Genomic DNA, 27,897 nt, shown 5'->3' on the forward strand with positions numbered 1-27,897 from the left:
TGTTGTAAAAAATGTCAAAACTGAGGTTGTTTCACATTAAGGATTTTTCATATTTATAATGACGTGCTCTTTCGATCGTAACAGCAAAAAAATACTTAAGATTTTTATTTCTATCCGTTACTATTTTTCTTAGACTTTGTATTGCGGTAACGGAATAGCAGAAGCAAAAAATTTAGGGTTTTTTTTCAGCTATTAGGATCGAAAAACTCGTAAATGGCCTACGTAACCTAATTAACTTGCTAGTCAATTATACCCAAAAAAAGGTTCGATACCATTGAACTATTGTTGCACTATTGGTTCTCTGTGCCGGTTTCATACGTAAGTTGTCGTTGTTTTGAATACAAACCAGGAACCAGGAACCGCGAGGGTGAATCTCGTAAGGGCCATTAATTATACGGCGCTTTCGACATTTTCGTTGCGTGGTACAAGTTACAATAGGGCAATTTCATTATTTGGTATGGCTAGAAATAAATACTCAATGTTCGATACACGACAAATTATTCAATGTATATGTTGTTGTGTATACCCTGGCAAGATAGCTTTGTCACGAAAAAAAGAGGCAAATTAATAAAAATTGAATTACGCGCCTTATTCTACCGTCAAAGTTGCCTTGCCAGAGTATATATATATGCATTACTTTCTTTTGAATATTTTGACAATGGCGACAGAAAATCGTAATATTCTTGCAAGCGTTTTACTGAAAGCAAAGCGGGAATAATATCTCAATAGAACACTGAACCATTTAGTCATTTTAAAACAACAACATGTAGACGACGTATTTTAAGGATTTATCTTTAAGAATATGCAGTTATTTTTTAATAGAGAAAAATATGATACCGGTTTTTTGTTTAATCAATTTGTTTTTTATTAAGAGACAAAATAGCCATATTTCGTTCCTAATAGAATTGCTGGAAAAATGGAATAATTCACCGCATCGGCTAATGCTCGAATTCGTGTTCTGGCTCAACCGAACCAAATAAGCTACAAAAAATGCCAAGGCTTATCTGAAATCTTACTTTATTAAATCTTACGGGAAATCTTTCCTTTCCTAATGGTCTCACACAGAACAGCTTAAAGTATGTTTGATTTTAATTATATATTGATATTTATGGAATATTACATTTAAAAAGTGCTTTTTTTTCAAAACGGTGCTGAATTGGGATATTTAAAATGTCAAAGCCGTCAAAAGGGCCATATTAATTACAACTGTTTTCTTACAAACACGCTGCTAAGGCGAAATTATTTTTATTCAATTTTCTATGTCGATTTCGTAAAGAAATTCATTATAGAAAATCGGCCTGAGCATACCTCACCTTAAACGTGAGATCTTAACTCATCGCAATACGAGTAAGGTCGTTTTGAACAAGTACTATGGTTATCATAATAAAGAATTGGAACTAACACTTATCATCATGGAGTCTACTGGATTAAAATATATCTTACATAAAGGTAGGCTATGTGATGTGTTCACTAAAAAGGTACCTTTGCGAGGCGCTTACAATGCGAAAGAGTATTATTTATGGTATGTATGGCTAAATTCTTGAGGCCAAAAGCTCCTTCTTGCTAAGAATGACGCTCTTATGTAAAATGTACAATTTAAGTAGAAAAGGCGGACTTATTTAAAAAGGTTCCCCGCTTGGCAGAAACCGATTCAAAAATGTTTTGAGCAAGAGAGAAAATAGAAAGTACGAGACAAGTATTATTCTAAATAACTATACTTACATCGAATTTCACAAAAGTTGATATATTTACAATAGAACAAGTATCAAGAATAGTTTCTTATTATCAATAGGTACGTTAATCCATGGAAAACATCGTATGATGATACATATAAACTAGTTTCAGTTCCAAAACTCAGCTGCCTTCTACTGGAAAATTTCTTTGCCAACCGCCTGCAATAAGTAGTAATAATAGTAGTAATAGTATTAGTAGTAATTCGCTAATATGTACCTTATGACTACAACAAAAGGTGCAAAATATTAAAATTAAAATGAGTGTATTGCCATGGATTTTATAGTGACATCTTTTTGTTAGTAATATCACATTGGCAAGAGATTTCTGCCTCGAGATTCGATGCCTCGTATAATATCGAGGCATAGCGTATTCGACCATCTTTTTATCGATTTATTAAAATGTGCATAAATATATTAATTATATTATATACTTAAGTTCAAGTATGTGTCAGCACATGTTTTTGATTAATTAATATTTATTCCCGAGTAGGAACGGATTATGTAATTTAATAGCCTGCAAACGTGGACGAATACGCTATTAATTTACGTAAATATTAAAAACAATATAATCCACTTTATGTAGGGAGCTGTCGTATTCATTATTCTATGTATTAGAGTGAGACGCATGTATCATTATGCGTGTCTAAAATTATATAACATTGTGATTTAATGAAGAAAGCAACAAATAAGTCGGATTTGCCTCGCCAGGAATGTTACTGTACAAAAAGTTTTACTGTAAAGCGAAATGTTATTATTACTCGGAATCATTGGCTGTTTATTGCTGTCAAACTTCCACTCGCACCCGACAATATATCTGTCACTCGTATTTCATAGAAACACGAAGATTTCCGAGTACTGTTATTATTCTGTTTTTGTACAGCGTCACATTTTGCTTTAAAATTCTATATCATACGCATTTTCATTTTTATGTTTTTGTATACTTTGACTTAGTAGACTTATGAGGACAGGGCATGTATAGTTTGATAATTTTTTTGCGTATATTTTTACTCTTTTTTCCCGACTCAAAGCAATACGCTATGGTTTATGGCCTAAAATGGATAGATAGGTACAGTCGCCATCAGATATATCGGAGTGGCTAAGGTGCTAAAAAATAGAGGCTTGTTCAGATATTTGTGAGTGCCTTGGCCGCTCCGATATATCTGATGGCGATTGTACAATCTGCATCAAATAGTGACGTCCAAAGTACCCAAATAAATCGTAACTTAACACTCGTTTGTTACCATAGAAATATGAAAATGTTCCTATATTATAAGGAAGAGAATGCTTCAAGGCATTAAGTCCGCCTACTGAACTTTTTGCTCGAATTTTAGTTTAAAATAATAAAATAATTATATGGCCACTTTGAACTTCACTATCTGTTTGATAGCTGTACACTCAATCATAAATATTTACACATTTCTTTACCTTTATCTGTTGAAATAAAGTGAAAAATGTATATATATATATTTGACCTTTGCACAAATGTCGCGGGGCATCTCGAGCGAGGCATTACACAAAACGACACATTTCATCGCCGTGGTGCTTGCGAGGCATGTGTTATGTTACTAATGTTCACACTGTGTCGGTTGAAATATATATAAACGTTGAAATACTTGGCTAACAGACTCTCCTGACATTTTAAGGAACTTAGGCCTAAAATATGTTACATACATAAGTATAACACTCATACAAAACGGTAATTTTCATTGTTATAGTTAGGTACTCGTGAATATTCCAGTCAACTAGTAATGTTATTTACAATAATCAAAGATAAAACCATAATTCCTAATCTATGTATTTAGATCGCAATAACAATATCCGAAAATTTTTTTTTTATGTATATGTAGCTAATTCATATGTTATATGTATGTCGTGTGACAGGGACAACATAATAAAACACTATCAATTCTATCATGCTGTCCCTGTCACACGATGTTATATAACATTTAACAGACAATGTGCATGGGAGCACCATTAAAGTTGTACACTACACTTTTTTATGTGGTAATGTTTATATTATTTCTACTTATCTCAAAATCACGGGATCTTTCTGTCCTGATTGGATAAAAAAGTCTCTTTTTTTCCATTCCGTTACCATTTTTCAAATACTTCATATGGCGGTAACGAAATGGAAGGTACGAAGAACGTGCGAAAATCTAGGCCCTGTTTTCTCTTGTTAGGATTAAAAGAGCTCGTCATTTTGACAAAAATATTCCCTAATCTGGAAAAAAGTTAGTGTACAACTTTAAGGACCACCCCACTCGTGTCACCTGAGCGTCAGCGTCTAGTCAACTCAATGACGGCTGCTCGACGCAACGTTGGCGCAACTGCGCAGCGACGCCATTTTCCACAGCGCCGACTAGACACCGACGCTTAAAAATCGCCCATATGTAAATGGATACAAGAATCTGAATATTTTTGAATGACTTACTGCTGATACCTAGATTTTACTTAAATACAATATTGTAGTGATGTATATTTTCTTGTGATGTGTATGTATAATACAAATATCCTGAAAGACATTATAAGACTTCATCGAATTGCAATAGACTCCAGTACTTTTAGCTTAAATATTTTATTAGTTAAATATGCCAGGCATACGTTCAGACAACAAACATCCTTATACATTAATAATGTGGCGACTGAGTATCATATTTATTCAATGGTTGTATGGAAAAGATATTCACAAAAATATATCATCCATCAAAATATACACATGTCAAACTTAATTTAGGTAAAAAGAGAATTTAATCATGTTTAGGTACAATCACGAACTTTATTTGTTGGCCCATTAGGGTTTACTTTACATTGGAGATGTCATAGCGTTAGTGTTGACAACCAAATTAGCTTGGACCGTAGATGGGTCAACAATGTCTGTGGCCGTACACTGAATGCTAACAATTTTCACCGGCATTTTCCGTACGAATGCATTGGGGTAATTTCAAAATGCGATAAGTCCGAAAATATTAGGTACTAGGAAATAAACAAATTCATTACGAAGCAAACCGCGGAAGTAAGCATAGTTCGGAATTTCCCCAAAGCACTTTCAGAGCCCCTAGTGTAAATTTATTCGATTTCGTGACGTGACGCACGCGTTTGCGTTAAGTCTTATTTAGTATGAGATTTAGAAACAGCGCGCCAAGCGGGACTATTAGGAAACTCAAAATCTCATACAAAATGGGACTTACGCCATCGAATAAATTTACACTAGGGATACAGATCGTGACCACTTTACGATACGATCCACTGCAAACCACAATCAGGATTGACATGCGAATTTCTCAAACATGATATTGATATAATATTCTCATCGCAAATTCCTGTTTGACGGAAGCAAAAATACACTTCTGCTAGTGCTTACGCAAATATCAACTCTTCATCGACATTATATGAAGCAATTTTTGATAGATCGTGATTATAAAATAAGTGCGTCAATTATTACTTTTCCCATTACTTGCAAACCACTTTCATTTATGTTTATCGACATGTTGAAAATTGAACAACAGACAAACATCATATTTCGCTGACATTATTGACGTTAACGTGTTTTTCTTTACGAACGCAAGTAATGAGAAATAATACCTACACAGAATTAACGCTCTTATTATGTAATTGCTATCATTAAAAATTTCTTCATATGGGAATCGATAGAAGAGTCGATATTGAATTAAACTGAAGTGCATTTTCGCTCCAGTTAAATCGGGGTTTGCAGTCATCGCAGATGGGCAAGAATCCTTGCGATGATTAAATATCAGGGGGCCTACCGCGAAAATCGAAGTTCGTCAATTGCGGGCATTTTTCTCTGTCACTCTAATTACATCTTAGTGAGAGTAAAAGAGAAAGATCCCCGCAATTTACGAATTACGGTTTTCGCGGTAGGCCCCCAGATCACGAACAGATTTATGAAGTCCGGACGTCATCCATCCATCCATCCATCATTTTTTTTAATTGGCAAACTAATGTACGATTCCCACCGACCGGCTGGAGTCGGGGGGCTGCGCCGGAGCGTATTTGCAATGTACCTATATATTATGTATGACAGATTAGAAGCGATAGCGTCCGTCTGGAGCTGGTCGCGTCTGCGAGGAGTTGTCTGGCTTGCGGGCGTACAAATGTGAAATGCGCGCCGAATCCGCCCGTTCGGAGGAAATCGTACCTAAGCGCCAAAGTGCACTCGTGTCTAATTTTATGACTGGTTTAAAACAATCATGACGTCAAACTAACGCTCATTATTGTATACAATTTTGTCTATGTGACCCTATCGCTATATTGTACGATTAAATAAATAGACCAAGCATGAGTTTTGTATGTAAAACTTGTGCTCGCTCTAAAGACTTTGTATTACAATTTATAGCAACAGAAACTAGTAGTAGTAGTAGTATGTTATTTGAATGTTCATGTCAAATTTCATGATATTTCATAATGTCGTTTTAAAATGAGAGCGTAACGTAACGTTAAAGCCACTAGCGTCTCTTAAGCGTCGGCGTGTAGTCAACTCTAAGGCTGCCGCTCGACGCAACGTTGACGCAACTGCGCAGCGACGCCATTTTCCATGGCGCAGACTAGACACCAACGCTCAAAAGACGCTAGTGTGGGGTGGCCCTTCATAACATAAAAGGAAGTTACTCGTAGACCATTTAACCACGGACGGTCATAAGTTATTTTGACAAGGAATAATTATGAGTTATGTTATGGCCCATTTCGAAATAGCTCTCCAACTAATTTAAATGCCACGCAAAACATCACTCCCTAACAATAAACGTTCGAGTTTTAACAGTAAATTTTATTTATGGCATACAATCTAAATATTTAAATAGAAACATCGAGAAAGGTAAGCTCCGGGTTTCATAGAGGTATAGAGATTTAGAAATATGCTACTATTTTAAGAGAAAAATGGACGACGTTTTCTATGCAAACGTGGGCTCCATTCACTCTCTGAATTTCGATATATTATTACACAAACTATGTATTTTAGCCGTAGCTGTTTACTTTGACTTTTTTAGATTTTAAATTATTACCTATAAAAGATAGGAGCGAAAAAAATTGTGAACTGGATATACTTGTAAAATTACTTAAAAATCTAAAATTGTGTCTAAAAGGGATATAGCTGTAGCAGAATATACATGAAATCATGTAAAAATATTTCATACAAGATAAATATCTAGAGTGAAAAATGTGGAGTACGATTACTTGGACGTCGTCGACTTTCCTCTTAAACGTGCGACTAGTCGCAAAGGAACTTTAAGCGTAGCTCTGCGCATGCTCCAAGGTCAAGTTTGCGAACTTATTCCTTTTGTCGACCCAGTTCTTGAGCCGGCCTCGCAACTCCTCCAAGCTTTTCGATTTCGCTTTATTTATCCTCTTGTATTTCACGTCTTTTGGTTTCGTCACGTTCCGATGATTCGACATAACGCGATTGTAAGTCACTACTGGATTACGTTCCGTTTCCTCGTCGCTTTCTGTAGCTTCGTCGTCTGATGCGGTCTTCTTTGGAACATAGCTATACGCCCAAGTCTCATTTTTCTTATCATCGTCTATGCTTTTGAGCGCTTCAGTTAACACAACGCTTCTCATGCGGAAGTTATCACGTCTTTGAGAGAGAAGACTGGAGGATTCATTCTGTTTTTCTTCGTCCGTCTTATTGTCTTTAATCTCTTTTTCTGTTGAGTTCTGAGCGCTTAGACCTTTCATGGAGTCCGCATCAGCTTCTTCTTCCACACTGTACACTGTTTCTAAGATCTCAGGACGCCGTAGGAAGCCATTAGAACGGCGGATGATACTGTATTTTAAATTAGGATCGATAGCGTCTGAGATGGATCGTACGATGGTGACAGAGTCAGAATTTCTGAAGCGTGGAACGTGTGCGAGATTACTACAGTCTGAATCGACGTCTTCCATGATGACGGCTGAATCAGAATCGTTGAGACTATCGAAATCGGCGATTTGTGAGTCTTGGAGCATTTCTCTAAAGTCCGGGATCGCTTGTGTTGGTTCTATTCCATTTTCTAGTAGTTTCACTTGCAAGGCTTCTATGGCTTTCTGTTGTTTGGCTATGATGGACTCTCTGACGGCGATGATGTTGGAGATTTCCTTCTGTTTTCGGACCAGGCGTGATTCGAAAAGGAGGAGCTGGCTGGAGAGGGATTTGAGCTGGTTGGCTTTCTCTATTTGGAGACGGGAGACGAGGTCTTCTTGGATGCGATGGGCGCGCCGCCAGGTTAGGAGCTGGTGGGCTTGAGCGCGATACTTCATTCTTAGGTCTCTGTAAAGAAAAATATGTTAATTAGAACTAGGACCCGGAATTTTATTGCAAGCTATAATTACGAGTAGTTATAGCTTGCATGCAGCACGGGGAGTGTTTTTAGCTTGGAATTTTAACGCAAGCTAAAAACACTCCCCGTTTTTGATCGTTGATTTGAGGCTTGAGAAAGTATTTTCCATAAAATTTTAGATTTAAATGCCAGATAAGTTCACCAAGTCTCGCCTGGCATCCTGAAAGAGGCTGTCTACATATCTATTCTTCGTGCGAAGGTTTAAAGTTACCATATTGTCATGTAGGTTTAGATGGCCTAGATGACAATATGGTGGATGAGTGTCATCCACGATGACGCGTAGATTTGTCAGATCTAACCTTTAATACAATGACAATACGAGTCAGGGTACGCGTCGTCGTGAATGACATAATCTATAATCACGTGATTTTTTGTAGCATCTGTCATCCTGATATATACTTTGCTTTCCTCTGGCGTTAGTCGTCGGAGACGTCAAAGTATGTTAACTTGTGAAGTTAACAGCGCCATCTATCTGACCCTTTATATACTTAATCGAACCCTAGATGGCTTATCGATAATCGATACGCATCTGATAACGGTATATAGTTCCCTATACAGTCCATAGGTAGCGTTGTAATCAAAAAATAATTTATTCAGGCTGGTGAATTTAGATGGACTTATTTTACTTTCCAAATATACTCGATACGAAGCACACGTTGTTTGTGTCCGACCTCCTCAAGATCCTCCGACATTTAGGGTAACAGTATGTTACCTAATGGTCCTCCGGGCCTCCTCCAGCGTTGTGGCCTCAACGGGATCCGTAAGGGAAGCCGCTAGAGACACGTCGGGCTCCGTCGGGCTGTTGAGGGCCGACTCGCTCCGACTGTGGACAAATAGAGATGCTTCTTAATATAGAGATAGAGATATCACCTTCTGCCCGAGACTTTGTCTGCGTGGATTATGGTAATTGATAAAAACTACCCATCATACCTTCCCCGGGCCTTAAACTATCTCCATACCGAATTTCATCTAAATGGTTTAAGCATGAAAAGGTAACACATAGACAGAGAGCTACTTTCAATTTATTTATTTGTAACCAAGTACACAACACATACAACACAAAAATAAGCATCTCTTTAAAAAGGCAGCTGACCTGAACCAGCATTCTCGTAGAGATCCTAACAGGCTCGTATGAGAAGTCACTCCAAAACTAGCACTCTATAGGAAAAGCTATTTAACAAAATGCCTGATCACCTTAAAGAATTGAATGCCAATAAAGCACTAAAACCTCTATAAATGGCTAATTGAAAAAAACTTGTATACTATTAATAACATTTTAAATTGATGGTTCCTTCTAATTAATTGTTCTTAGTTTTAGTATTGACGTTTGAATTATGTTGTATACCTATAGCTGTCTATTTTGTTTTGTATGTCCTAGAGTTTAAGGTGTAAATTTGCATGCTACTATGTAGTTATCGTGTGTTACCTAATAACAAAAGTATAAGCACCATTGCAAATAAATAAATAAATGAAATGCTAGGTGTATGTGTACAGTACGTGGAGCCTGATAGGGTGCAGCAAAACCTTTACTTAACCTTAACTTTCGCATTATATTATTACTATTATTAGGTATTTATCTCAATGTAAAATTAATGGTACATACAATTATATAAAATAGCTACTTATATTAAAATTAAAAACTAATCTAAATTAAAATATATCTAAATAAGGCCCCCGCGGCATTGCGCCAAAGATGCTGGCAGCATTTCCTCGCTGAATGGCAATACTTATGCGCTGCGGGAGAAAGCTGTCAGCTCTCTGGTCACCTGTAGAATCTATGAGCCTTTTACTTATTTCCTTGCATAGTACCTTGGCGCTTGGACCCCACTAGTGTCTCGACTCAAAATGCCACAAAGTGGTATTGGGGGCCGAAACCTCGATATTTGGATTTTTTTTTGGTTTCTGCCGCCTCGGCAGCTGCCCCAGCCCTGGTCGAAGTTCTTGGCAGATGGGACGGTGCCAGTGTATCGACGCATGTGGCGTCCCAGACTAGCACTCGACCCATCTTCCATGGGACCAGGGTCATACCGTCCGGAATCTTGCCGTTAGGTATTGGAGATTTTAAATTTTTACATTACATTAACTGTTTAAAGTGGGAAATCGCGGCACTAATATTAATTATCAATTTTATTTGTAACAGCTTTTTTTATACTATGTGGACCACACGTGGCTGATATAAGGTAAATCAATAACTTTGCATACCGCCAAATGGCAGCAAAGCGTAAATCCAAATATTCCAAATTAATTCACATGTTTGAGCACTTTGAGGATGATTTCATTAAATGTCTGGAATTTCAAATGAGGTTGTCACTGGATTCTCAGGCGTAATGAGATGGTACTGCAGACCAATATGTCACAGATTAAACAATGACGTACGAGATATGCCACTGTCTAAAAACAAGTTCCCGGATATTTCACGGTGTGCAATGTGATCGCTGTGATTGCCTGTAAAACTCAGGTACTATTCGTAAATTTGACATATATATATATATATCTTATCAGGTTCCAAAGTGATCCTATTGGGTGTTATACTCGTATGCAGTACAATTCCCAGAGTGATTTATGAAGATAATGGAGACCGATTCTTCATCTATTCCATTTCTTGTCAAGTAGCAATACTGATAAATCCGCTACTCGACGCTAGATGTCAACTAAGAAAAGTTTCGCTAAGTAAACTGTATGGAGTGAACACTCTATGCTTTGTTATTTCTCCATGACTATGGGTAGGCCGTAGGTAGGGTTTGCAATCCGGATCCGAAATATATGAAATTTTTCAGAACTGGATCCGGGTCTGCGGATCTTTCCATACATTACGGATCCGTCGTGCAAACTAGCCGTAGGCTAGAGGCTAATGTCTGAACTTATGGTGTATCTATTAAGGGTTAGTAATCTGTGCAAACGCGTGGAATCTAATTAAAAATGTAGTACAAGCATTCCAAATAGGCAAACCGACAACAGTAGACGATTAATTTCAGTAATTGAACAAACATCTTGTCAAACAAACTCATGTATGTAATGAATATAATTAATGCAACATACATTACTTATTCTGTACCATTGTCCTAGTTCGTTTACAAAAATATTTGTCGTTTCGAAGCAAAAAGTCCCACTTTGTCGCTTGCCATAAGGAGGCTCTGGCAGGTTATACGTATCAAGATACGAGAAAATCTCGTCCTTATGGTAAGCGACAAAGTGGGGCGTTTGACTAGACTTCAACACATGATGCAGAAATACACCAAATATTTTTTCAGGGCACCCAAGAAAACCTTCAATAAACAGAAAATAAAAACTAAAACATGATATAACAATGTATTAAATTATGTAACGTTATGGGCGTTGAAACTCTAGGTCCATGGGGTCCCAGCGCGCACAAGTTTTTTGGAGAAATCGCGAAACGTCTGGTTGACGTAACTGGTGACCGAAGAGCTGACGGCTTCCTCGCACAACGTATCAGGATTGCGATACAACGAGGAAATGCCGCCAGCATCCTTGGTACAATGCCTCAAGGGCCTATTTTAGATATAAGCTAGTTATAGTAATCATCTGTATATATCCATTATGTATATTGTTATTGTCAATAAATTTAATATGGACCTGTAAAATTATGTACAAAAATAGGTTATTCTAAAATAATATCTAATATTTAAATTCTAACATTTGTTTTTCAAGTTAAAATCATCTTAGGGTAAACCGTCTATTACTGGCCACCCTCCAATTACTGGCCACCCTCCAATTACTGGCCACCTTATACTATAAGGGATTCTGTATAATAATCACACAATCTAAGTTAATCATCAGAACGATATACACGACACGACGAATAGAATTCTTATTTTAGCCATTTTAGTATAAGGTGGCCAGCAATTAGAGGGTGGCCATTATTAGACGGTTTACCCTATATAGGTTATTTTCATATCACGTTAAAATAGATGTTCCTAAATCTGTTTATTATCACAAAGGAGTAATTGAAAAGAAAGCGCCTACAAAATAAATGAAGGAAATGTGCACATTTTGCGACTCGTTCTCCTAAAGTACAGGCATTTAACTTGAATGACGCGTGTCACTGTCACAGTATGCATCAAGTGAAGGCCACGATGAAAGGGAAAATAAAATAGCAAAAAAACAAATATATGGCACGTCACGCCAAACTCGCGACACAAAATACAATGTACAAGTACAATACGGGCGAATATTTATTTAAACGGTGGTTAGGATAGGACCTAAGAAGTATATTTGCTTAGAAATGCAATGACAATATTAATCATATACAAACTAATTCGGCCCGCAATGTAAAGCAACACACAAGTTACGAGATACGAGTTTTTTAAAGTAGGTAACTGTCAACGATTGTTGAGATGCACTGCGTTTGAGTTACCGTAGTCGCTAGCGTTAAGAAGAATTACTAGTTGCGATTTTTCCATACAAACGCTCTCGACTGTTTCTTCCCTGGATTTTTAACCTAAATTAATGTTTTTTTCAAATAAGATCAATATCATCAATATCTGTGCGGCTATGTTTTACTTTTTTGGATTATTAATTTTGAAGAAACTTACAGCGATTATAAAATCGCAAAAACGGCTCAATTGAATTGGATGCAAGAAAAGGCACAGTATACAAATATGACAACAAATATACAAAAAATCAATACATAGAGGCATAGATTATTTCATTCTCTTGCAGTTTCCAAAATTTCATAATGATTAGTCGCGTTTTGGAGGAGGAAACAGTCGAGAGCGAAACCTCGATTTTGAGTTTTTTGCGTGGGAATTTTAGTCCGAGCTGCTCTGCAGTTGAACTTATCGCACGCACGCACTCCTGCCTACCGCAGCGCGACCGAAACATCTTCTTTCCAACCTGTTACCTCCTGCTGGGGTGTAGGGCTCGAGCCATTTTCTTCCACTGACTCCGGTCCTGGGCAGCTTGGGTAACCTCCTCCCACCCCATCCCCAATACACCCAACTCTTGCTCGAGGGAACGGCGCCAAGTATCTCGTCTTGGATCTCCTCGTGTACGGGTGCTTGTCCGGTAATTCTCCATAAGTGAGCGTTTGTGATCCGTTTCAGTTTCCAGGCGAGTGCAAAAGTGCATAGATCATCAAGGGGAATACTTTGAAAAACAATAAAACCATTTTCAGCAGTGTACGTTTGTTTGTTTTTTTGTTTCCGGATATATAAGTAGCAACCCTCGTATTAATGTGCATTACAAAACACACGACGAAGCAGGTGTAAACTATGGATTAAATATAAATGGAAAAATTCACAAGTTCTTTTGAAAATGCGTTTTTTTTCCGTTTATTTCAGATTTTTTGTATTCGGAAAAATACATAAACTAAGTGACATTGTTTTTTTCCGAATAAAACTTAAAAAACATGGCTTTTAGAAAAAAAACGGGAATTTTACACTACAGGCGACAGAAACATAGCATCAAAAATTCGAGATTTGATAAGTTGCACAGCAAGGAATTGCTGCTAAGGCTGCGTAAAAATAGTGAAATTGACAACTTGTACGTGTATAATACGTATAATGTGACGTGAGTGCTGCAAATCAAATCACGTCTCTCAGAGATGGTTCAGACGGTTCCTATATCAGTTAGAAATGGCACTAATAGGCGGCAACCTTAATTATTTACAGTATTGGAGTGTTTCTAAAAGTAGTTTATGTGATTGTTGCATAACAAGGCATTAAAATACAAGTGTTTTAATGCCTACCTCCTTTTCACTTTCCATACTTGCAATGGCACCTTCCATAGTTAATATAACTTACTTTGTCACGTAGCAAACAGGGATATATATATTTAAATGGATTAAGGAAAAAAATAATTCTTTAATTTCGCATTAGCTTAAAAAAGCTTTACAGCGCGGCTTACGTGGGCGATGACTCGCGAATGCGACGCCGCGCGGCGCGGCGCGGCGCGGCGGCCCAACGGCATTCGGAGATCGCCCACGTAGGACACTTCCATAGGTATCAAAGGATTGAATTCACCCGCGCCGCGCCGGTTCGCGTTCGCGAGTTATTCGCTCAGGTAAAACACTGCCTTATCGGGTAATGTGGTTGATTTTCATGAATCAAGAATCACAAATGAAGCATTATTTTTTTTTCTTTATATAGATGGCCTTGTGCTTTATTTGAAGAAATAAGCTAATTATCACTTTTACAAACACAAAAAATACAGGTATGTATGTGTAAGTGTGTATGTGTGTGTGTTCGGGGCGTACCGTAAGCCGGGTAGGCCTCACGTATTAGTGGTAACAAAATCACGAAAACACGTTTAATCTTATTTAACTTTAACAAGTACTTTGACCGGCTTACGCACCCGCGTGACTATTAATACTTAAAAGCAATAATAATGGGTTGCTCTATACGGTGAAATTTAATTATGTAGGACTAAAATATACGATATTTTAATTACACCAATTTTTAGGGTTCCGTTCCTCAAAAGGAAAAAAACGGAACCCTTATACGAGTAGGATCACTTTGTTGTCCGTCCGTCCGTCCGTCCGTCTGTCTGTCTGTCAAGACCCTTTTTCTCAGGGACGCGTGGAGGTATCAAGCTGGAATTTATATCAAATACTCAGGTCTACTGTCTCTTGGAACTGTGAAAGAGTCTAACTTCTAAGCCAACACAATCAAAAGATACAGCCGTTTATGCCGCAAATTCGACACTCGCAAGGGAATTAAAACCTACAGGGTACTTCCCGTGATCTCAGAATCGTGAAATTCGGTACGAAGCAACGTCTTATAGCATAGATAAAGGAAAAATTGCGAAAACCGTAAGTTTTTAGTTACCTACATCAAAGAATAATATATACCTACAAGTTTGTACGGAACCCTCGGTGCGCGAGTCCGACTCGCACTTGGCCGGTTTTTTTATTTTAGTTGATATTAAATTGTAATTTTAATTCATTGTCGCTCTACAATGGTTTAGTCTAAAGAGTCTATAACCTCTTTCCAAAGTACCTAACAGCCATAAAAAAATACCCTTCCTATAAGCAAAAGGAATTTGTAATAGAGGTGGATTGTCAAAGAAAATTTTGTAGCCACAATAAATTTACTGCCATCTTTCGACACATTATTAAAACTTTTAGAACGCCATTTGCCTTTGATCCTTATTCTTTCAGTGATATGTGTTAAATTTGTTGAATATCTTAAAGAGGCTTTCTCTTTGGAATAAGCTGTCAATTTATCATTGTCAAATTATTCAATTCCCCGTCATAGCGATGGCACTTGACGTATATACTTCCTTAAATAAAAGCGGCCAAGTGCGAGTCGGACTCGCCCATGAAGGGTTCCGTACCATTTATGACGTATAAAAAAAACTACATACTAGATCTCGTTCAAACCAATTTTGGGTAGAAGTTTGCATGGCAATGTATATCATATGTTTTTTTGAGTTTTATTCTGTTATTTTAGCAGTTACGGGGGGGGGGGGCACATTTTATCACTTTAGAAGTGTGTCTCACGCAAACTATTCGGTTAAAAATAGGGCGTCCATGTATCCAGTGATAATTTCAATAATACCATTAACTGTAATTAATTAGACTGTGAAGTAAGTTACAAGAGATCTCGCGTATTGAATTATATTTAGGTTGTTAATTAATATTTTTCTAATCCTGATCACCGATAAAATTTCATCGTGTATAGAAATTCGTTACTAAATGGATCCATTTTTATTGCTCTGTGAGTGTAATAGCAACGGCATACGCCGATGAGTAGATCTGTAGGTACCCCTAGTGTACATTTATTCGATAGCGAGATGTGACGTACGCGTTTGCGTTAAGTCTCATTTTGTATGGGATTTTGAGTTTCCAAAACGTCCCGCCTGGCGCGCTGTTTCTAAATCCCATACAAAATGAGGCTTAACGCAAACGCGTACGTCACGTCTCGCTATCGAATAAATGTACAATAGGGGCTCTGGAAGCCCGTCAAAATCGGTATAATTATACGGCTGTAGAAGATTCAAATACAGGTTGTAAGTTGATATACCTAGGCTTGTGACACGTGTATTTTCCACCGAGTTACACAATGATTTTTCATCACACTTTCGTGGAAATAAAATACGTAGCTAAGTACCTACTAAAATGTCTTTTTAAAAGGTAATACCGTCTACAATTATTTCGTTTACCCTTACGTTTGTACACATGCTTAATTTTTTTCGCATCGTCTTACGTAGGTGAACAATAAAACAACACGCGAACGTGAAGCGAAGCTATACCAGTGCTATAACCGCGAAAATCGAAGATCTCAAATTGCGGGCAAATTGCGGGAGAACGCGAGGAAAGAGAAGAAGAAAAGAGAAAGATCTCCGCAATTTGTGAATCTGTTTTCGCGGTGGTACGCCCTCAGAAGTGTCGTGCGTAGCCGATCTCGTTATTCTCGTTGCGAGCGTGAAGCGGGGCGACGCGGTGCGGCTTGCACGCGAACGCCGTGCGGCGCGGTGCGGCGTTACTGTGTCTGAGCGAACTAGGGAAATCGTCAATCACTGGCCACTCTTTAATAGGGTATTAGGCTGTATTTAAAATTAATTATTTCACACCATGCATAAAATAAATTACCAGAACCTTAATAGAGAAACGTAGACAGCAGTTATTTTTAGACACTATTTCTATTTTATAATTCGTATAGAACTATTAAGAGTATGTAACTTGATCGTGACGTCATTTGCTAGTGTTTCATATAAATTCCATAGTAGCAAATTGTTTGGACTGTTCGTAAAAATAAACTAGTAGTCAAATACCCTATAACTGGCCTCCTTATACTGAAAATGAATTGATTTACCCTACGTATACATAGGTATGAACGCCTTCTCAAACAAAAATTGTATATCGACCCGATTCCAAGAATGATTAATACACGTTTAAGATCTTGGAAAGATCTTTAAAAGACTGATAACTAAACGATATGTCATAATTGATGTTTATTTCGATTCCGCTGTGATCTCAATAAGATCTATCTACGATATTTCTAACGGCAAAGTGACAGTGGTTGCCCGAATCGAGCTGCTTCTGTCAATTAGATACAAACTATATCTAAATGAGAACTTATCTAAACCAGAACTTATCGTTATCGTATCTCATTCTTCAAATCGGGCCGTATGTCTAACGCAGCGGCTTACACGAGCGAATAACTCGCGAACGCGAAGCGGCGCGGCGCGGCGCGGGTGAATTCAATCCTTTGATACCTATGGAAGTGTCCTCCGTGGGCGATCTCGTTGTGAACGCGAATGCCGTTGGGCCGCCGCGCCGCGTCGCATTCGCGAGTTATTCGCACACGTAAGCCGCTGCGGTACCCTCCTTGTTACAGTATTGTTGGTGTGGTATCAACTCAATTATCAAATCAACATGACATTTTTTGATCACCAAAGCCGCTCGTGAATTTGCTGCTGGCATATCGTGGTGTATGTATATCTGTCTACAACCTTAAACCTATTCGGGGCCGCTGGCGTAAAATTACTTGGCTGTAACGGGAGTTCCACGCCAAGGAGTACGCACAAGGCATAGCCTGTAGCGAGAGCGGGGGCGGTATTCTGTTAAGATAACACTTTTCAGATAAAATTGTAAGAAATGTTAATAGGTTTATTTGTTTTAAACCAAGTCCATCTGAAATCAAATCAGCTGATTTTAATTGATGAATGAGAGATATTGATAAAATAAATTGCTAAAAATTATATTTAAAATATCTTGGTTGGTTCTATATAACACTGTATATAACAAACTGTACTCAGAGACACAATAGTTATTTACGACACAGGTGCATAAAACAGGAAAGTCGCAACGAGTGGTGATCAGGTGGTGATAGATTAAAACACCACCGAAGGGAGTGTTTTAAATCTACACGAGTTGCAAATTATCCATTCGCACGTGATCGTACAACGTTTTACAGTACATATGGCTCGTTAAAGTTTCGACATATGCACGGTAAGTAACAAATAAATTAACTGCCAGATAAAACTTCCTGCAAAACTCAGCATTTTATCCACCAGTTAAGCTTATTTGAAGATTGTGAAACTCCAATGATGACTTTATTCGTCAGATAAGTGGAAAGAAACTTATTCAGGACTTTACTTCGACATTGTGAAACAGGACTTAAGGGTGGGTTTCGACCAGAGATCTGCTATGCTGTGCTATGCTATGTTTTCATACATTTGAAACGTAGCTGTAGCTGCGTTTTAAATGTATAAAAACATAGCATAGCAAGCATGACACATCTCTGTTCGAAAGGCACCCTAAGGCTATCAATTAAACTGTAGGTCTCAGCTTCGTAAATATAGTAAGGGTCAATTTTGTAGCTCTCAAAATTTACTTCTCACCGCCCAGGGACTGTAAGTCGTATTATTTAAAATTCAATGTGTTTTAATTCCGCTATTCTATTACTTATCTTTCTAAGGGCCAGCTTTATAAGGAAAAGTCCGAAAACCAGTGAATTCTGAACTTATAATGTAGGAAATAGAGTTGATTTTGTTTTTTTTTTTAATTTTACGAAACAATACAAATGCCACGCTATTTCAATTGAACATGTTTAAATTTCATCCAACTTAATAAGTAGGTACACGTAGGTAAAGAACTGATGATTAGCAGGAAGAATTTCGTATTGATACGGCTGTTCCTATCTCTATCGCATCACGCGCATAATTATAGTACTGTCCCGCACATGACGGTCATTGACACTGTGCGAGCGGGACAGCAATATAATTATGCATGTACAATAGAGGTAGGAACAGGTGGGTCAGTTTACGAAATTTCACTTGGTTAGAGTATTTTCTTTGAACCGTGAGTCTTAAGAGGCTATTCTGTGATTCCGCCGCCGCCTTTGCCCTAATCCTCAGGTGCAATCTAAGCATCAACATACCGTGTCCCCCTACATGTTATAAGTTATAATTTATGCAGCTACATCAAAATAACTACAGGAACTTCGTAACTTTCGTAAACTTGGGCCATTTTTCAACCCTTTAACGGCTTGGCTTAGAAAAATACATAATTCATCATCGCCTCTAAATATAAAAAGATGATGATATATGCCATTTTTGTCCTATAATATCTGTGTGCCATAATGGGTTAAGAGCAATTCCTAGCTGAGCAACTTTTCAAATCTCGAATTTTTGAAGGTGTGTTTCTGTCGCTCTGCGGTGGGAGTGCGTGCGTGCGATAAGGACAACTGCAGCTCGGACTAAAATTTCCACGCAAAATACTCAAATATCGAGGTTTCGCTCTCGCCTGTTTCCTCCTCCAAAACGCAACCAATCATTATGAAATTCTGGAAACTGCAAGAGGAAGAAATAATCTATGCCGCTATGTTTTGATTTTTTGGATATTTGTTGTCATATTTGTTATACTGCGCCTTTTTTTGCAGCCAATTCAATTGAGCCGTTTTTGCGATTTTCGTGGCACAGCAAAACAGCGGCACAGATATTGATGATATTAATCATATTTGAAAAAATCATTGCTCTAGGTTTAAAATCCAGGGAAACAGTCGAGAGGGTTTGTATGGAAAAATCGCAACTAGGAATTCCTCTTAATGATGTACACTTCACTTTTTTAGATTCACGAATTTTTGATATTTTTACTCCGAACAGTCCGAATCACAAGCTAATTCGATTCTAATAGGAAAAAGTTCCTAACATTTTTTTTTCTTTTCCCTTAGCATTTTTCATAGACATTATATACCTAGTAACAACGAAATGGAAGAAACAAGAAATGTATAGAAATTTCGGGACAATTTTGAATAAAAGGACCCGACACGTTTTCTACTTTTCGATTGGTATTGTTCATAATCGATTGTCATCTTGTCTACGGCCCCTGATCTAAATAGTTATTTGTGCAACAAGAGAGGAAAGTTGGTTTTTCTTGCGAGTGTTGATTTTGAGTTCCGAGTAGGCGAAGGATTCTATAATTGATTCTAAGTTAGAATCTTGAGCGAAGCGAGTGGTCTAAGTTAGAATCTTGAGTCTACACTCAGGGACTCAAAAACACGAGATGTAACATTTCTTTGCTCTCGTGTGACACGTACAACCTTTCACCTCAGTAGTGAGAACATATTAAAGGTCTTGGTTAATTTGTGAGTTTTCGAACGTGTTACTTGTTAGCGGTGTAGGTATAGGGGGTCTAATATGAAATTTGAATGTCGAACTATGAATCGACCTATTCCTGTCATTTTCTATTTTCTTAACGAATGGAAAGGGATAGCGAATGAAGTTCAAATATGTATTTCGAATTTGTAAATTTTGTAATAGACCCCGAAGTATGAAGTGGCAGTTCATGGCCTTTACTAAATTAAAAAGCTACTTTGTCTCACTCCATGGAGTGACGAAAGTAAGCTTGTTCGAGCTGCTGAGGTGAAAATGTCTTTTGGCAATCAAAGTCAAACGCTGGCCACTCTAAAATCAAATTAAAAATGGAATACCTGGCCCGATTCCAAAACCTTCTAATTTAAAAACCCATCTCGAGTATATTTTGATCCTTACATTCGTAAAACCTGTTTCTATTCGGAGTTCACACATTAAACTGGATGGTTACAAAGACTTGAAAATCTGATGTTTATTTTAAATTGCTACGTTCAAATCCGTTGGATATCTCTCAGTATTTAATTAAAGGATTCGAGCTTTACCTTACCTTTAAAAATAGTAAAAAGACGATGTAAACCCTTGGCAAAATGTTACAAGTATAAATGTAATTTCATGTAATTCCTCCCTCAGAGAATTAGTCTTGCATTAAAGCGAGGGCTGCCAACATCTACGGCACCATGCCGCAGGGGGATAGTTTATAGTATTTGATTCTAAGATCAGTATTATTTATTATGAGTTTGAAGTTTTATAGTTAAAATACCTATTAGAGACGTGTTTTTGAGTGTTAATAAACAGTATGAATTGGATTTCAGGCAATGCTAATTCATAATTAGTGCGATTGAATATTCGAGTTGCTTACAAGAGAACAATCTCTTACGGGGTCCACTGATTACCAGTTCGCCGGACGATATCGGCCTGTCAGTATTCGCGATTGTCAGCTTTTGCGAATAACCGACAGGCCGATATCGTCCGGCGAACTGGTAATCAGCCCCTTAACTGTTGCTTATGGAAGGTGGAGGTATAAGGAAAGAAATCTCCATATACCAAAAAGTGTCATCAAAAAACCTTAGATAGGTGGCGCTACAATACTTAGAGTACTTGAACAAAAAAACCAAATCATAGACAGCGCACTTCACTCCGTCAATAACGCCTAGGTTCTTAGCTACTCTAGCGTTACTCTGGAGATATTTGGAACTATTATTTATAGCTGACAGCTGGACACTTTTGCAACAGTCCTACCATAAGAGATTTAACTCCTTTTAATCCACACTCCATACTGTTGCTAAAATGTCCAGCTGGCAGCTGTAAATAAAAGTTCTCAATACCTCCGGTGGCGCTAGGGTAGCACAACGACATGATATGAACTTAGACGTCATTGACGGAGTGAAGTGCAGATTTTTTAAAATAAAATAAAAAATTTATTTGCGATGTACTCGTATTGATGCGCCAACTATTTAAGGTTTTTTTGATGGAGAGCTTTCATACACATAGATTGTTCTCCTTGCCTCCACGTGCCTCATATTCATATTCCTTTGTTGATGATAAAATTACAAATTTTACGTGTCAAAAAGGTAATCCAATATAAAAGTAATCAACACAATTCAGATAGCCAAAATTAAAATTAAATCATTATTATAATATTCTGACATGTCATAAAATGCATTTGTAGTCAGCCATTTTTTAATCGAGTGTATAATGTCAAATCATTTTCAATATTTTTTGTTGTTGTTGATGTTTGGCATAAGAAAATAAAGGCAAACAATCTTGACGAGTCTTTTTATTGAAAATGATTGAAAACAGCTTTTAAGAGCCCTTAATCCTTGGAGCGTTCTCCGATTTCACGAAATAACGCTCGATAGATGGCGTTGGCGCTCGGTACGCGAGCGCCGGCAACGCGACGCGCGTTTCAATGCAGACTAGAATAATCTTGATAGTTTTCAATATAATTTCAAGCAACATTAATTTTAGTGTCATATGATATCATATGGGCACTCTTTATTTTATTGTATATGCACAGTAGTTTTTTTTTTTATGTACACTACTACTAAGTGTACAGACTACAGAGTGTACTATAACCCTTGCTCTTTATTCTGTCTCTTTCACACCAATGGAAAATGAAGAAGTTACTAAATGACTGCAGGTATAAATAAAGTATATTAGTGCGATAGAGAGACAGATAGTGTTTCGTTGTCGTATCGTAAACGATTGGCATGTTGGCCACACACTTGCTTATTGCCTAGCCAAAATACCAATCGTTTGCGTATATTAGTGCAATAGAGAGAGAGTAGTGCTTCGTTGTCGTATCGTAAACGATTGGCATGTTGGCTACGCACCCATGATACCTAGCCAAGAAGCCAATCGATTGCGCATATTAGTGCGATAGAGAGACAGATAGTGTTTCCTTGTCGTATCGTAAACGTTTGGCATGTTGGCTACGCACCCATGCTGCCCAGCCAAGATGCCAATCGTTTGTGCATATTAGTACAAGAGAGAGACAGGTAGTGTTTCGTTGTCGTATCGATTGGCATGGTGGCTACGCACCCATGCTGCGTAGTCAAGATGCCAATCGTTTGCGCACATTAGTGCTATAGAGTTTCAGTGTTATTTGAAATCACGTTAGGGTTTGTATTATTATTTTTGACCCGAATGAAGTCCATCCAGGTTCTTATGATGGAGTCAGGAGTTGGTCACCAGAACTCCTAATCTACTCATTATAATTCCATCGTGCTTGGGCTCAAAAGATTTGCCCTGACGAACACCATCGATCTAGATGAGGTCCAGGGTCTCATGACGGAGTCAGGAGTTGGTCACCAGAACTCCCCAGAACTCCTAATCTACTCATCATAACTCCATCGAGTTTGGGCTCAATAGATTTACCCTGATGAGCACCATCAATCTAGATGAAGTCCAGGGTCTCATGATGGAGTCAGGAGTAGGTCACTAGAACTCCTAATCTACTCATTATAATTCCATCGTATTCGAGCTCAATAGATTTGCCCTGACGAGTACCATCGATCTAAATGAAGTCCAGGGTCTCATGATGGAGTCAGGAGTTGGTCACCAGAACTCCTTATCTACTCATTATAATTCCATCGTGTTTGGGCTCAAAAGATTTGCCCTGACGAGTACCATCGATCTAGATGAAGTCCAGGGTCTCATGATGGAGTCAGGAGTTGGTCACCATAATTCCTAATCTACTCATCATAACTCCATCGTGTTTGGGCTCAATAAATTTGCCCTCACGAGCACCATCAATCTAGATGATGTTCAGGGTCTCATGATGGAGTCAGGATTTGGTCACTAGAACTCCTAATCTACTCATTATAATTCCATCGTGTTTGGGCTCAAAAGATTTGCCCTGACGAGTACCATCGATCTAGATGAAGTCCAGGGTCTCATGATGGAGTCAGGAGTTGGTCACTAGAACTCCTAATCTACTCATTATAATTCCATCGTGTTTGGGCTCAAAAGATTTGCCCTGACGAGTACCATCGATCTAGATGAAGTCCAGGGTCTCATGATGGAGTCAGGAGTTGGTCACCATAATTCCTAATCTACTCATCATAACTCCATCGTGTTTGGGCTCAATAGATTTGCCCTCACGAGCACCATCAATCTAGATGATGTTCAGGGTCTCATGATGGAGTCAGGAGTTGGTCACTAGAACTCCTAATCTACTCATTATAATTCCATCGTGTTTGGGCTCAAAAGATTTGCCCTGACGAGTACCATCGATCTAGATGAAGTCCAGGGTCTCATGATGGTGTCAGGAGTTGGTCACCATAATTCCTAATCTACTCATCATAACTCCATCGTGTTTGGGCTCAATAGATTTGCCCTCACGAGCACCATCAATCTAGATGATGTTCAGGGTCTCATGATGAAGTCAGGAGTTGGTCACTAGAACTCCTAAACTACTCATTATAATTCCATCGTGTTTGGGCTCAAAAGATTTGCCCTGATGAGTACCATCGATCTAGATGAAGTCCAGGGTCTCATGATGGAGTCAGGAGTTGGTCACCAGAACTCGTAATCTATTTATCATAACTCCATCGTGTTTGGGCTCAATAGATTTACTCCGACAAGCACCATCAAATTACCATTATGATGAATAGATTAGGAGTTCTGGTGACCAACTACTGAGTCCATCATGAGACCCTCGACTTAATCTAGATCGATGGTACTCGTCAGGGCAAATCTTTTGAGCCCAAACACGATGGAGTTATGATGAATAGACTAGGAGTTCTGGTGATCAACTCCTGAGTCCATCATGAGACCCTGGACCTGATCTAGATTGATGGTGCTCGTCAGGGCAACTCTATTGAGCCCATACACGATGGAGTTATGATGAGTAGATTAGGAGTTCTGGTGACCAACTCCTGACTCCATCATGAGACCCTGGACCTCATCTAGATCGATGGTGCTCGTCAGGGCAAATCTTTTGAGCCCAAACACGTTGGAATTATAATGAGTAGATTAGGAGTTCTAGTGACCAACTCCTGACTCCATCATGAGACCCTGGACTTTATCTAGATTGATGATGCTCGTCAGGGCAAATCTATTGAGCCCAAACACGATGAGGTTATGATGAGTAGTTTAGGAGTTCTGGTGACCAACTCCTGACTCCATCATGAGACCCTGGACCTCATCTAGATCGATGGTGTTAATCAGGGCAAATATATTGAGCCCAAACACGATGGAGTTATGATGAGTAGATTAGGAGTTCTGGTGACCAACTCCTGACTCCATCATGAGACCCTGGACCTCATCTAGATCGATGGTGCTCATCAGGGCAAATCTTTTGAGCCCAAACACGTTGGAATTATAATGAGTAGTTTAGGAGTTCTAGTGACCAACTCCTGACTCCATCATGAGACCCTGGACTTTATCTAGATTGATGATGCTCGTCAGGGCAAATCTATTGAGCCCGAACACTATGAGGTTATGATGAGTAGATTAGGAGTTCTGGTGACCAACTCCTGACTCCATCATGAGACCCTGGGCCTCATCTAGATCGATGGTGTTCATCAGGGCAAATCTATTGAGCCCAAACACGATGGAGTTATGATGAGTAGATTAGGAGTTCTGGTAACCAGCTCCTGACTCCATCATGAGACCCTGGACCTCATCTAGATTGATGGTGCTCGTCAGGGCAACTCTATTGAACCCAAACACGATGGAGTTATGATGAGTAGATTAGGAGTTCTCGTGACCAGCTCCTGACTCCATCATGAGACCCTGGACCTCATCTAGATTGAAGGTGCTCGTCAGGGCAACTCTATTGAGCCCAAACACGATGGAGTTATGATGAGTAGAGTAGGAGTTCTGGTGACCAACTCCTGACTCCATCATGAGACCCTGGACCTCATCTAGATCGATGGTGCTCATCAGGGCAAATCTTTTGAGCCCAAACACGTTGGAATTATAATGAGTAGATTAGGAGTTCTAGTGACCAACTCCTGACTCCATCATGAGACCCTGGACTTTATCTAGATTGATGATGCTCGTCAGGGCAAATCTATTGAGCCCGAACACGATGAGGTTATGATGAGTAGTTTAGGAGTTCTGGTGACCAACTCCTGACTCCATCATGAGACCCTGGGCCCCATCTAGATCGATGGTGTTCATCAGGGCAAATCTATTAAGCCCAAACACGATGGAGTTATGATGAGTAGATTAGGAGTTCTGGTGACCAGCTCCTGACTCCATCATGAGACCCTGGACCTCATCTAGATTGATGGTGCTCGTCAGGGCAACTCTATTGAACCCAAACACGATGGAGTTATGATGAGTAGATTAGGAGTTCTGGTGACCAGCTCCTGACTCCATCATGAGACCCTGGACCTCATCTAGATTGAAGGTGCTCATCAGGGCAACTCTGTTGAGCCCAAACACGATGGAATTATAATGAGTAGATTAGGAGTTCTAGTGACCAACTCCTGACTCCATCATGAGACCCTGGACCTCATCTAGATCGATGGTGTTCGTCAGGGCAAATCTTTTGAGCCCAAACACGATGGGATTATAATTAGTAGATTAGGAGTTCTGGTGACCAACTCCTGACTCCATCATGAGAACTTGGACTTCATCCGGGTCAAAAATAATAATGCAAACCCTAACGTAATTTCAAGTGAAAATGCGTTTTTCAGAAAATCGCAGCCAAATAACACTAGACCTTACTCATAGTGTTGTGTTCCTGCCGGTGAGTAAGGTTGCCAGAGCTCAACGAGGGGCGGGAGGGGGTTAGGGTCGGCAACGCGCATGTAACTCCTCTGGAGTTGCAGGCGTACATATGCGGGCCGTATGCTTATTTGCCACCGACTTAGTATTTAAAAAAAAGTAACACTGAAAATCCATCAATAAGCGAGTCTGTTAGGCATACTGTAAAAAATGAACTTTTATTAAGATTTTCTAATCGCAGTATATAGCACTTCTCGGAACTCCGTAGCTGATTACGATCGCAACGAATGCCTGACAATCGAGCACAGGTCCGTCCTCTAAGCGCGCTCCGCGCGGACTGAGAGCGGGGCGTCGCTGCTGCGTGATTTATACGTGTTTTAAAAAAATATAAATTTACGGCAATGTAGGTCCCATAGTTACGATTTTTTTTTTATAGGTTAACATAAAGTTACAGTTTGCTATAATATTATTTTTAAAGCAAAATATGCGTACAATTTGCGGAAATAAAATATATTAAAACCCTGTTTTCGCCAAAAAAATGAAGAAAACTCGGAAGGTATTTTATCAGTTTTTTCAAATGAATCTTCGATTGTTTATCATTCCAGCCCCTCGTACGAGATATGTTGAATAAAATTGTAGTCATTCATGTACCAAATGATTCTTGTTTATAGCAAAATTGAGAACCGTAACGCCACATCTCACTGCAAAATTTGGAAAAGACTCCCAAAAAACCTCATTAAAAAAGAGGTTTAAAAGAGAAAATGAAAATTTGAACTGTTGGAGCCCCTAGTTTAGGAAACGATTATTTAAGTACGTTATCAGTTTTTGAATAAATACTAATAGTTACGTCGTAATCTTGAATGAAAAAGGAAGCATTTTACAAAATACGCTCGTCTGTAGGAATAAGGACTCTTAAATTAATAATTTCTATTACTTATGAAAGAAAATTATGTAAATAATCGTTTATGATTTATAATTGCTAGGTATATATTAGCCGAAACTTATTTTTCAAAAGCGTTTTTGAATAAAAAAGTCAAGATCACTTACCTTCTTGTTAATGTTAAACAAACGAACTACAGGTTTATGCAACTCTTAAAGCGGTGTCTATCTCTAAGTGAAAGCTCTTTGAATATACAAACGCAATAATTATCGCTTGAATAACCGGTCAAATGTAAACAATATGGATGCCAATCATATGTAATTAAAAGTAATTCTGTCCGTGAGGAATAATTACCCAAGTCTACAAAATACGCAAGCCATTTTAGGCTTTAAAGGTATAGAACGTGTATTAACGAATGAAACGAATTGTACTTAGGCTATTTTTGAGTTCGAGTTTCGATTATAATTGGCTAATACTCATCGAGACAATTCTAACCCCAAACAAAATTAGTTTGCGTTGTTTCATCACAGAGTTCCTATGTCCACCTCCTGTCTCCATCATCATCATCAGATCAGCTCGATGTTATCATAATATTGCATTGTGATCCGATTGATATCCTATGCAAATTTTCAGCTCAATCGGAAATCGGGAAGTGGGTCGGGGTGGGTGGGATTTGACCCAGACTAACAGGGCATGTTAAATGAAAGCTTGTAAA

General features: G+C 38.5%; 1 protein-coding gene across 2 annotated transcripts in view; it reads right to left on the minus strand.

Annotated features, from left to right (window-relative positions):
• Positions 1 to 6,790: 6,790 nt before the first annotated feature.
• Positions 6,791 to 27,897, minus strand: part of LOC133524859 (uncharacterized) — a 215,128-nt gene continuing 194,021 nt past the window's right edge. For both annotated transcript variants that reach the window (XM_061861009.1, XM_061861013.1), the window contains 2 exons: positions 8,778 to 8,888; positions 6,791 to 7,995 (listed from right to left, as the gene is read on the minus strand). In XM_061861009.1, coding sequence (XP_061716993.1) covers positions 6,975 to 7,995; positions 8,778 to 8,888 — 1,132 coding nt within the window. In that variant the 3' untranslated portion in view covers positions 6,791 to 6,974. The remainder of the gene's footprint in view (positions 7,996 to 8,777; positions 8,889 to 27,897) is intronic.

The sequence above is a fragment of the Cydia pomonella genome, chromosome 1 (genome assembly GCF_033807575.1).
Source record: "Cydia pomonella isolate Wapato2018A chromosome 1, ilCydPomo1, whole genome shotgun sequence".
Taxonomy (NCBI): Eukaryota; Metazoa; Arthropoda; class Insecta; order Lepidoptera; family Tortricidae; genus Cydia; species Cydia pomonella.